The 12,924-nt window shown below is 45.9% G+C and overlaps 1 protein-coding gene across 2 annotated transcripts in view; it reads right to left on the reverse strand.

Annotated features, from left to right (window-relative positions):
- The window catches only part of LOC126522438 (N-acetylglucosamine-6-sulfatase-like), a 38,238-nt gene that overhangs the window by 2,865 nt on the left and 22,449 nt on the right, over positions 1-12,924 (reverse strand). For both annotated transcript variants that reach the window (XM_050171182.3, XM_055066409.2), the window contains exons 8-11: positions 12,336-12,418; positions 10,371-10,489; positions 8,389-8,492; positions 5,839-6,051 (exon numbers count right to left, since the gene is read on the reverse strand). In XM_050171182.3, coding sequence (XP_050027139.1) covers positions 5,839-6,051; positions 8,389-8,492; positions 10,371-10,489; positions 12,336-12,418 — 519 coding nt within the window. The remainder of the gene's footprint in view (positions 1-5,838; positions 6,052-8,388; positions 8,493-10,370; positions 10,490-12,335; positions 12,419-12,924) is intronic.

Consider the following 12,924-nt stretch of genomic DNA (forward strand, 5'->3'; position numbering starts at 1 on the left):
TTGCGCTCGTTCAGCATCACAAACAGTTGGCTGATGCAAGTGCGTTATTTTTAATTTGTGGTTTCAATTGTCATTTTCTCTAAATATGAAGTCTCTTTCGCGCTTGGTCTTCCCCGGAATGACGGGAAAGGCCGTTTATTTTTCAAGGACGCCGCCATATTGCGCAGGCCGCGGCCGCCATGTATGAGCAGGCTGATGGCGCCGCGATGCTATAGCTTGGGCGAAGCGCTGTGTTCAATGCCAGGTGTACGTTCTGCAGCTGTTTCGGGTGGCTGTTTTTTCGTGCTGACGCGGTATACTCTGTATGACGTGACGTCTTATACGTTGGAAATGGTTCTGTGAGAGGTGGCCAAGCGATTCGACTTGGCACGGTCGAAGTTTCTGCTGCCGGTGGATGTAATGCCGGTGGACGGATGTATAGCACCCCGCGCGATGCGCGTGCTTCCGTTTGAACCTTTGTACAATACAGCCTCGGAGATCAGTTGTGTGCACTTATAAACATTTGTCATTACGTTATTACAACATTCGCCTTGTAGTTTCGTCCGAGCTGTGGTTTTACGGCAATGAGAACTTAAGAAACATACGTGACGAATGTAACTGTGTATAGGTGCCGTTCTGCTATACGAAATGAATTCTGCTGTTTACATTGAAGGGCGTTCAAACTTATCTTTAGATAAACTGCGCAACATCCTCCTCAGCTAAACGCGTTTTTTTTTTTTTTTTGCCCACAGATAAAATAGTTCTGATACTATATAACAGCACCTTACCGTACGAGCTACAAGATAACAAAAAGTATCTTTCTTATTTTTATTCTTTGGAACGTCCCTCTACGACGCACTCATCAGTTTTACGAAAATTTTGTTATCACGAACAGTTGTCACAATCTTTTTAGGCAATTCCTGTTGGATATTACCACTTTACAAGGACAAAGGGTCGCCGCTGAGGCACAAGACTAACGTATCACGATTGTTTATCACCCGCAGTAATCTCTGCGTTGAGCCAGCGCATCGGCCTCGTGCGGGATAGTCAACATGGACATAGCGTGGTAGATATTAAACTCGCGAGCACGGTGCCGGTGGCTAAGGAAAACATTAAAATTATCGGCGCTTAGATCTTTCGGGGTTGCATTGCGTTGGCCGTGTATACGAACAACTTTATGTTCCAGTTATCGCGCCAAGCGATCAGAGAGCGAGAAGATTTTTCCATTTCAAGCTGCCGATTCACAGACGCCGCTGCTGCTCTTCACCGAATGGAAGTCGACGCAGCCCAAAGTAGTTCACGGCAACACACACTGCAGCTGGCGATGCACTGTTGCCTGTTTGCGCGGGCAAGAGGTCCCACCTTCCGCAGTTATGACTCCGCCCAAGGACTACGAAATGCTTCCCCGGCTACCTTGTATGAGTTTACACCAAAAAAACAATTTCACAAAAGCAGATAAAGCATCTCCAACACCACGCGATGACAACACATTCAAGCCGCACCTTGCCGGCTCGCACAAGCCAGAATGGAGGAAAAGCTCGCCGCGCGCTGGTTTGCCAGACATCAGAGCTGTGCAAAAATACTTTGCGATTCTGCCATTATATATATATATATATATATATATATATATTCTGGAAACAAGTACTTGAGATGCAGATACAAAATACTACTGCAAAATGAAATATTGTATCCGATACGATACTTTCCATTTCTATCTTAAGATACTTCGATACATTCGCAAATTGCTCGTTATAGATTTACATAATACAGCAGCAAATGCATACGCACAAAAAATGATTTCTTAGAAATTTCGTAACTCCGACCTACCTTGTTTTATTTGAATGAAATGTCTGTTAGTTTATCAACATGTTTTACGCGATAGCGTGATCAAGGGCCCAGTGTCGCAGAAAATCCGGTGTCGGCGTCTGCGGAGTTGTCCGTGAGGGACAATTTCAGTATATATTTAAGTATATGTATATGCCACGTCTTGCTATATGACATGCGGTATATGCGGGTTGAATTATTGCCGCATCATTCTATCACCAAAGTTGCTCATAACAGGCCTTACATTCTTGACAAGGTTATTCCTAAGTATTTTGAGAATGACAGCCCACAAACAAATGTATTGAAAAAAAACATTGACAGCGCATGCATTTTATGTTAAATCTTCTCAGACTTAAATATTAATAGTGCAAAGCAATAACCGAGATCTGAAAATTATGTTTTTTTTTTTTTTTTTTTTGCCGCGGCTGTGCACAACCTCCGGGATTGGCCCACGCAAGGGGCCGCGTTTCTACGAGAAAGCTCGCCTTCGTGCATATATAGCTTTCACAGCCAGCGTTTCCCGGTACACGTTACGGTTACATAAGCTGCAGTTGCTGGGAAGCACCAAAAGCAGTAAGGGGTCTTTGAATGCTATCGCGTTTGACTCTTAAAGGCTAGGCTTAAGCGTCCTCCAAATTTTATTGTGACACATCATGTATACACCCGCCGTGGTTGCTGAGTGGCTATGGTGTTGGGCCGCTGAGCACGAAGTCGCGGGATCGAATCCCGGCCACGGCGGCCGCATTTAGATGGGGGCGAAATGCGAAAACACCCTCGTGCTTAGATTTAGGTGCACGTTAAAGAACCCCAGGTGGTCGAAATTTCCAGAGTCCTGCACTACGGCGTGCCTCATAATCAGAAAGTGGTTTTGGCACGTAAAACCCCATAATTTCTTTATTGTGTATACGGAGAGCACATAAAGCTGCAATGACCTTTCGTATTCTGCTTATTTCATCCTGACCTCATCGCCTACCCTCGCTGGAGGGCTCTGGCAGAAGGATAAAAGAATGTCGCTGCCTTTAGTTTTATTCAGGTGGCTTAGTGGCAGAATTATCAGCTTTTAGAAGTGGAGTTCTGCCAACGGTTATATTTTCGCACAGTTATGTTGCCATAGCCAGTGTCTTGTATCTTAAGATGCACGATACATTCTTTCATGTATCGAAAATACAGATACCGATACACATCTTGCCAGGTGTATCATGATACAGATACAAGAAACCCTAAGGGCATCTAGGATAGTATCTAAGAGACATGTGTCTTCAATACTGTCCAGCGCTGCCACACATTTGTCCCTCGCTTGATGAAAAGGGCGAAAAACGAAGGCATAACATACTCCATATAAACCCTTATTGACACATACGCTTGAATATATGCCTCCACATTGGCCACATTTTTGTAAATATCTAAACTTCGTGAGTGCTGCAGTTTTATTTTAATATATAATACCGTGATAACTGGCATTTAACGTTCTTGCGCGCTTGAATCCAATTAGCAGCTTCACTGTAAAAGTTTGGCTTTTTTGTAGAACTATGTCGCCTTACGGCTGCGCTTGCAACATTTTAAATATTGCAATGGAAGGAAAGCATGCATCATCTTACGTTATATTCGGAGCTTGTTTCCGATTGCAAGGCGAGGTGCCATCTATGGCTTATAATATATATATATATATATATATATATATATATATATATATATATATATATATATATAGGTTGTAGCCGTAACACCTTGCGACCTTACATTACGGTAGGCAAGAACAAAACATGAGTAGAGAGAGTCTAAGGACAAACTCTGGATTCTGCACGCAAACACACAAGCAAACCTCACTCTTGATAAAGCAGAAACAAGATACAGGTACAAAAAAAAACAAAAAAAAGAGCTGGCGGATCCCACACACATGTGGAAATCGGTGTTCAATTCGGTATTATTTATCATTCGCTTTAACATCTATATTTATTAATAATACTTCGGTAACTTAGCGTGCTTTGTTTTGACTTCTTGGTGCTCGGCATATTTTTACTTATTAAGAGATAGTTTTATGACTAGTGGAGAAGGCATCTCTCATATCGTTTGATAAGATTGTTATGTGCCTGGAGTGGAACACTCAGTTGAATCAGCAACTCTCGTAGAGCGGGAAAGTTAGAGTGAAATATCATTACCGTATGAATAGTTAGCAAAATGTAACATTGAAATCGATACTGACAATCGGTTTCTGACCGTTTTTGAGTGTTTATTTTCTTTTTCTGAATTGTTTCAAATGAGTTTGAGCTATCTTTTAAATTCGCATGAACATAGAACCTATACACAGTGCGTTACCTTAATCGAACGCGACACTTTTAGAATTCCTTCTTCAAAAGAAATATTCCGCTTTCTTTTTTTTTTCTTCTTTCATTTCTTCTTTTGTTGTTTGTTTGTTTTATTTATTTACTTCTTTTGCTGTCTTCAGAAAAGGCATGCCACTTATTCTGGCGAGTTTTCAGAAGGCTGTACAGTGCTGTTTAAACTCTGAAATAATCCTGCTAGCACCATCATTCTGTAAACCACGACGTGCTCTATATACTGCCTGTGTTTTATTACTTATTAATTAATTGATTAATTAGGTTTAACCTTCCAAAACAACACATAGGTTGCGAGGGACGCTGTACTACGTACGTAGCTGCGGACTAATTATTAACGTGTACCCAGGGCATGGTGCTCCAGAGTTCTTGCACTCCCCCTTTAGCGGAATGCGGCCACGATTGCAGGGAATCAGACCCGTGACCTCTCACTTTTTCTCTATCAGCATCATATCGCTTACGTAGCTACTGAGCCACAACTCGTGTACCACGCTTTGGGTGCACGTTAGAGAACCCAGCGGGTTATCAAAATTAACCCAGCGCAGTCCACCCTCCCTCACTGGGAACTTTTGGGACTTCCTCGACCACGCAATTTGCTCGTATTGATGCGAAAGCATCAAACGGTCCATTGAGCGAAAAAAACGCCAGCGCCGTCTGTAGCAGCGAAACGGCACCTGACTTCCCATTGGCTGCGATCCCACGGCACGACCATGCTTCGCGCGTTGGTGACGTTCGTGACGTCACGTGACGCTCGTGAGGCGCGCTCTCGGAAGCCTGTGTTAACCGCGCGTTCCTTTTCCGCCCACGCTCTCGCCTGCGCTCTAACTGCGCCCTGGCAAAACCAAATCAAAACTGGCTAAGCGCCTCAACGCGCTCGCCTGCTCGCGAGGAGTTCATAACTCGAAGGACCGCTTAGCGGCATTCAGTTGTGCATTGGGGCTTTCGCATTCACAACTCATGATAAGTGCTTAGGTGTCCACAGATTTTCTTTTTTTTTACAGAGAAAGCTGTGTAGCTCTACTTCCCAATGGGTATGTCGCGTCCGTAGGCTAAACTTTGGACGAGAGCACCGCTTGCGCCGCAGGGTTCCTTGCGGCACCAGCAGATGGCGCTCGCTTTCGCGCATCCGAGGCAGCGGCGGCACCGGCCGTGCGGGGGAAAGTAAAAAAAAAAAGCACCAGAAAGCTCGCCTTCGCGCATAGCGTTAGCTGCAGGCGTTTCCCGGCAAGATTACGGTTGCATAAGCTGCAGTTGTTGCCGGGAAGCGGCAACTGTAGCACACGACGCAGGGAGTGACGTAACTGCGCTTTGATATGAAAAAGAAGAACCCTCCTATCAACTTATTGCGTTGTCACAGTGCTATGGGAAGGCAACGTATAGTGAGGACTCCTGAAGAGCAGCGTGCATGCGAGGCGAAAGTGTGGTTAAGCGCATTTCTCTTCTCTCTGGTCCTCTCATTGTAGTAGCGGTGCAAGCCAAGTCGCAGGCCGTTGAAACGTCTTAGGCTAATAATCAGGTAAATTGCATGTTAATGTCACCATGCGAATAATTTCAAGCTACGTCGCAATGAGTAATTGTTCCAGTTGTTTACAGCTTCGATGTCCAACCACCTTCACAGCGTGAAGTGGAGACCATTTTTCTTTAACAGAGATAACGCGACGGGCCTGGGACCCTCATAGAACTCTCCGTGTGAACTCACCGACATTCCTTGGAGCACTGGGCATTTCCCGGGGTGCTCTTGCTCATCACCCTCTCCTTCGTACTCGACAAGGAAGCTTTGTCTCGGCCGGTTGCCGCGGGACGCATCGCCGACCAGCAGCGGTTTGAGCGAGACGCCGTCCATGTCTCCGCGGGAAGGAATGCCGGCCAGGTCCAGAAATGTAGGCGCCAGGTCGACGTTCAATGCCACGCCCTGCGCAGGCAGGCGATGCTTCCGCTTAAGAGGCCGGTGTCGAGCGATTGTTTGTTCGCATTAAATGGTAAACGTTGGCAGCTTCTACGTCAAGCCATTTCTCCGTAAACGATAAACTGGTGAGCCAGTGTCACCACTGGCTCATAGAAACAAGGAGAAATCAACGTGTCAAAGAAATAAAGCGCTGTCGCAAAAAATGCTTATTATAGACAGTAATTTGCACACAAACAGAAAAGAGCAACAACCTAACAATGCGTTCTGCCCTTTCTACGATTGGGCACGCGTATGGAGGCAACCAGAAATTCTACAGCAAGATAATACATGTTCATTGTTCAGATAGCTGTCGGCAATTTTTTGGAACTGTAATACACGGTTCAAGCTTACGCGCTATGTATTTCACAGTGGCAGCAGTGGAACTGAGAGCAACAAGACGGAGCGCAATGCACAGTGTCTGTCGAGTCTCTGCGTTTGGCATAGTGCAATACATAGCGTATAAACAAGTGGGCGCACCCTACTCCCCCCTTTACGCAATGCGCAGATTGCGCAAGGGCGCACCCTACACTGGCTGTTTCCTGCAGGGAATAACCGGAAGAGAGAGTGATGTGCGCTTGTGTATTGGATCATACGAAGGCGTTGAACATCTATGTATTACGCTGCGGTAGTTAAAGTTTATGGAGAAAGTATAAATGACAAATTATGCGCGGTAAACGCAAGGCCTTGCTCGGACTCGAGTGATTTCAAGGCGCTTTTCTGCGTGCATACAGTGTTCTCTCTATCCAGCTTTCCTCTTTCTGTTTCCCTTTCCCTTCTCCAAGTGTAGGGTAGCAAACCGGATGTTCGTCTGGGTGACCTCCCTGCCTTTCCTCTCTTTGCTATCTTTCTCTCTCTCTATTGGGCCTATATGCCCAACAAGTGAATTGCAAGTGAAATTTTCCATGGTATTCAATGGTATTAAAGACCTATTGGCGATAATGCCATGGTATCGCTATACTGTGCTATGCTGTGTTACTGTTTCTATGTTGTGTGCCCAAACTGAACCTGCCATAATTTATGTATCTGAATTGAATTCTGGGATTTTACATGCCAAAACCACGATTTGATTATGAGTCACGCCATAGTGGCTCGAATCCGGATTAATTTCGGCCACCAGGGAATCTTCAACGTGCCCCCAATGCAAGAGAAACGGACGTTATTGCATTTCTCCCCCCATCGAAATGCGGCCGCCGCAGCCAGTATTTGGTCCTGCGACCTCGTGCTTAGCAGCGCAACATCATAGCCGCTAAGCCACCGCGGCGGGTCATAAGTTATGTATCTAAGCGTTGCGCGCTGCAAAGTACGTATGCTAATTTTACCCGACTTGTACGTGACCATGCAAATGCTGGCTGCACATTTTGTGTAGTGGGCGCAGTGTGTGAACTTGAGCTACTGCGTGTAGAAATTATGCGTAATGTATGCGGGTGACCACAGTACTGTTCATGGTGTCGAATATTGTAACTTATTTCTATTCGTCAGGCTGTTTTCGATCACGGTAGCGTGAAAGTAAGAAACGAGGAGTATCCTGTCGACTAAGATGCCGGCTATATATTCACATATATGAGCGAGAAGGGTGGGGGGATCCAAGGGGCTCGATTATTGTTCATCACAACTATATGAAGAAACAGGCACCGAACCCAGAAGAAGCATAGGGGAAAGTAATTGCAATGTCTTAATTGAACTGTGGAAATAACAGGTTAAAGGGAAATGAAAATGCACGATAACTTGCCGCAGGTGGGAGTCGAACGCACATCTTCCGCATTACTAACGTGACTGTTTGGGCATGTTGGTAGGACATGAATGCAACTTTTTGTACGCAAGACGAGGACGAAGACGAGGCTGAGATACACGAGCGCTCGGGTGTCTCAGCCTCTTCTTCGTCCTCGTCTTGCGTACAAAAAGCTGAATTCATCTCCTACATTACGCTGGCGGTGCTTTACCAATTGCGCTACCGCGGCGGCCATCTTCCCGTCCACGTGCTTGGATATACTTGTGTATGCGTTCAAGATAAGCCTTGAGAGCGTTAGCCTGCGCCACTCACGGCCAAGGCTCAATATATATATATATATAAACTTCCATTAAAGTTGACTAATAACGAGACCTCTCTCGTTAGTCGCTCCCGGCTGGTTGGTTATTGGACACAGTTCAACTGGCTCAGGTACAAGTATTATGCACCGTGCCGTCGACATCATGAAGGTGAAGGCGACACCGTCGAACTGGTTGGAAGAAGGCGAATAAAGTGATGCGTCACGGCCAACATGCGATTCGATTAACACCGCGTTGACAATCAATAAACGTGCTCACCTGCTCCTCCCTGCCGGCGACGATGCCGGGCCCTCTGACCAGCAGGGGCACGTGAATGTCTGTCTCGTAGGGGTGCCGCTTGTCCTTCGGCATCGAGTACTGACCTAAAAAAGCCAGTGAAACGGTGTCATTGGTCTCTAAAAGCAGAGCGCCTTTCCGCGCCAGTGCAGAACACAATGACGATGAGAATCCCCATTGGCTATAGGTGGTTGGTATTCGACTATGAACTGAGTTGTGGGGTTTAACGTCCAGAGACTGCACCGTGGGGTGCACTGTTCGAAGGAATCGCAGTGATCTCCGCGGCATGAGTAGGGTTTTCTACTGCGAACTACCCACTTCGCAATAATGATTAAACTTTCTACTGTCCATCACTGCGACCTTCGTGCAATAGTCTACCTCGGTCAACTGTATACTGCCCTCTGCAGCACTGACCACCCACACCGAAACGGCACTCGCCGATTCGAATCGCCCATAGAACGAAGGTGCCTCAGCGAAGTCAGGGCTAAGTTGACGCACGTGAGACAAAGCACACCACAAGCTTTGTTTAATGTTTGATGAACGTGATGTGTGAGATACCCTCGTAGTGCGCTGCAGGCGACGCTGGACAAAACGGGGCAGTGTATAAATGACACGAGGCGCGAACACCGGTACAAGAGCGAACATATTTTTTGACAGGAAGGAGATAATGCTCAAGTCCAGCAACCAAAGAAAAGGGGAAGTAATCGAAGCTTATGCCGTTAAGGCTGCCTCCCAGGGCATATATGTCCGCGCACCTGCCTCATAGCTGTGAGCGAAAAAGCTTAATCGTTGACAGTCGACGGCGTCGTTATATAGGCTCGGGAACGTGTCGCTGCGCGTGCGATGTCGCCACAAATGTGTTCACAAGTTTCTGAAAAAAAAAAAAAAACATTGGATAGCTTGCGCTTGATATCCTGTGTTTGTGTACACTTGGTTCAGTCTTGTCGTTTCGTAGTTTCTGCACACAAATTTAAGGATGATTTGGTGCATATTTGCGAAGGAAAACAGGTCCTATTTTTCTTGTCTCTGACATGCATGTTCATTTACTACATTATTTTTATTCTATTTCTTTAAAAAATATTTGTACCTTTATTTAGTTAGTTATTTAGTTACGTGGGTTCTTATGACGCAAGAACACCAGAGGTGATGATGCTCCATACACATTATAAAAGGAAATGATGCGATAAATACAGAAGAAGCTGCCTTTGCTAGAACTTTATGAAAAGGTCGAGAGAACCACGTCAGTTTTAAAGTTTGTGCAAGTATATTGCGCTCTCTGAAAACCTACAAACAACATTGTGGTCAACAACGGCATTCTCGCCTATAGGATGAAGGTGGGGTGAAATAGTATACGTTGAGCATAAATATTTAAAATATAGATTTGCCTTTGTGTTTGTCGGTCGGCGTATGCTATAGGGACACAATTTACTGTTAATGGTTCATCGCAGTTATATCAATTTGGCTGTCCTTGCTTTTATAAGAAAAAAAGGCATGGGTGAGTTGTGGATATCCTATGCGTATAGCCGCCATAGGATGACTTCGGTGAAGCTATCTTGATGATGGCAGGTGTATACTTCTGCCCTTAATTTCCATACTCTTTTTATTCGTGCTAAAGTTCAGTGCTTTCGAGTACTCTGGCAAACTGCATGTTCCCTGCGAGAAAGTATGAACTGCGTGCGGTTTCAGTACAAGGTCTAGACAAATTGTTGCTAGCGATCATTAATTTTGCTGATTTAGCTTTTCTTAGTTCTTTCAACCCTTATGGTCGTGAGGCGACCACCGCGGAAAGCTTTCTACTGCAGGTACACGTTCAAGAAAACTCCTACAATTTTCCGCAGAATCGTTATAGTAGGTTAAATAAAGCAACCGAAGTTGCGGAGCATAGCTCCGCTTCTTTGAAATTTACGCCTACGTGTGTTTGCATTTGTCTAAAGTACCACACAAAAGACCACGTGCGCACACACCCAAGTGGTAGCCGTTGTCGGACGTGAAGAATACGTAAGTGTTGTTCAGCAGCTGTTTCGAGTCCAGGTAGCTCAGCACGTCTGCAACCATATCGTCCACAGAAAGGAGCGTGCGCAATCTGTGAAATAGATGTGAAAAATCTAGCTCACTGACTCTCTCCCTCTCTCTCGGGTCTAGCTTTGTCCGGTCATAACTCTAGACGAAAAACCCCAGACCCCATAAAGAGGCCAGAACTTCACGTGGTCTCTCGTGATGTCAAAATAAGTAACGCACGCTTGATGTACACGTTACGACTATCCGGGGCGTTCACTCGGCGTTATCTACACTTTATCGACAGCACAGACTGTCCGGAGTACGAGAGTTAGATATACCTGAGACTATACAAACACATTCTGTATATCAGCCCAAGCTTTGCTGTGGGCAGACAATCATTTGCATATATTCGCTCAAAGCTAGCTTAGCTATCAACTTTTGCCTGAAATGCTTCTTTTGGGACATTGGCCGGACCGTTGTCGTCGGTGTGATATTCAATGGCTATAATCAGATTCTTGTGTGAGAGTGGTCTGGATTTGAGACGTTGAAGAGTCCTCGCTGATAATATTTATTTTTTGGCCACTTTCGTGTTCTTCATCAACATTTTTCTCTCTTTTTCTCTTTACTCTTCTTTTCCTTCTTCAATGCTGAGCAGCACATGAGAACATTTACTCAGGCCAAACTCACCGCTTTTCTATCTTAGTAATTCTGTATGCAGAACCTGTCGACGTCTTTTTTAAACGGGCGTTACTAAATGTTTTAGACGTATGGCTGCTAAGGGGAAGAAAGAATTGGTCACTGTCGTGTCTGCGTGCACGCGTGCACGCTTGCGTGAATAAGGGAGCTTGTGAATACACTACCGGGACAAAAGAGAGAGAGAAATAGAAGAGAGGAAGAACACGGAGGTTAGCCAGACGCACGTCTGGTTTGCTACCCTGCACGGGGGAAGGGGATATAGGGATGAGAGAGAGAGAGAGCACGGTTTCGCGCACATTTGAAGGTTCGCGCCGAGTTTACAAATGGTCGCCACGGCCTGTCGACGTGCCACCGCGCGAAGCCGCATTGCCACTGGCTTCAAATGCGCTCCGCTCGGCGAGCGGCGAAGCGGAATCCAGCAAAACACTGTACAGATGGGTGGGCACACATATCAGCCGGAATCAGAAGGCGACGAAAATAACGGTGCGCGGTCTATGGCGTGCGTGTGAGGTCAGTACGGCCGGCATACTCTGTCGGGAAACCAAACGAGTTGACGTCTTTTACTAGTGTGCCATCTTTAAAGAACTGTTCCTTCACCACTACTGACTAGAATATTGGCTATCTTCGTTCGCTGTTTAATCCGCACCGCCGCATTCCGGCCTCTTAACTTTGTGTGTCACTTTTTGATCAGTAGCTTTTTGTGCGGTCTTTAGCTTCGGCAACGTTCGACATGACCGGCAACAAATGATTGAGGTGCTTAGCGGACAAAGTGTAAGAGCAGGTCAAATGACTGATATGCAGAAGATTAAGGGAATGTTTAATAGCCTAGCAAGAGAACGACAATTGGTGATTGGCAGCCAACCTCTAGAATCTGTGCTCTAGAATCTAGAACGTTTATGTAGGCCAATTAGTCACGAGGAGTCGAATCATGACGCGAAATAAAAAAAAGGATAAAAATCAATGGGAGCGCATATGGCAGGCATGGCCGGCAAGGCACCACCGGTAGCTTACCCAAAGAAAGGTGTACGATTATTGTGTTATGCCGGTACTAACATATGGCACAGAAACTTGGAGGCTAAGAAAGGTGCTTGAGAAATGTATACATGGTACGACAACGTCGTGCCTGTAGGAAAACACTGCATTGTGCCAAGTCCATATATGTGCGGAAGCTGACACCTTTAGGGCTCTTTACTGAGTGAACACTTTTCTAACGTGCGCGGGCGTTTAGCCGTTACCTGTTTCTGTAGGTTTCGTCGATCCAGGAAACCACATCTTCCGGTATAGGGTGGATGGCCTGCCGTACTACCCAGTGCTTCGTCTGGCATACAGAAAAACGAAATGAGCGAAACACTCATTGCACGCTCAATTCTGTCGGCGCAGTGCCGGCATGTCTCGATGGGGGGCGAAATCTTAGGGCTTCTACCCCCCTCCTCCTCTTCCGGAACCGCCAGTAAGCGCGCGCATCCAGTCGCACAAGCCACGCATCGCATGCAAGTTAGAAGATGGTCCGCCATATGCCGGAAAGCCTAAGCCACATATCCCCACTGTGGCTGGCTGCAAAAAAGACCACAGTTTGGCGCTTTAAGCGTATCTTGTGGTTATATCTAGTGTATAACAACCAGGTTCCTTCAGCCAGATACAGGCGCCATGTATAGTGCCACGAGGACGTGCTGGAACAATTTCAACAGGCAGTACCTCTAGGCGTATGCGATCCAACAATTGAAACTGTTTTTCGTACTACACGTACGGAAATTACAAGTAGTACAATGTCATTAATTCCACAAGAACAGTAGGCAAGACGCATAGAATTATTCGATGGTATAT

This window comes from Dermacentor andersoni, chromosome 6, assembly GCF_023375885.2.
Source record: "Dermacentor andersoni chromosome 6, qqDerAnde1_hic_scaffold, whole genome shotgun sequence".
Taxonomy (NCBI): Eukaryota; Metazoa; Arthropoda; class Arachnida; order Ixodida; family Ixodidae; genus Dermacentor; species Dermacentor andersoni.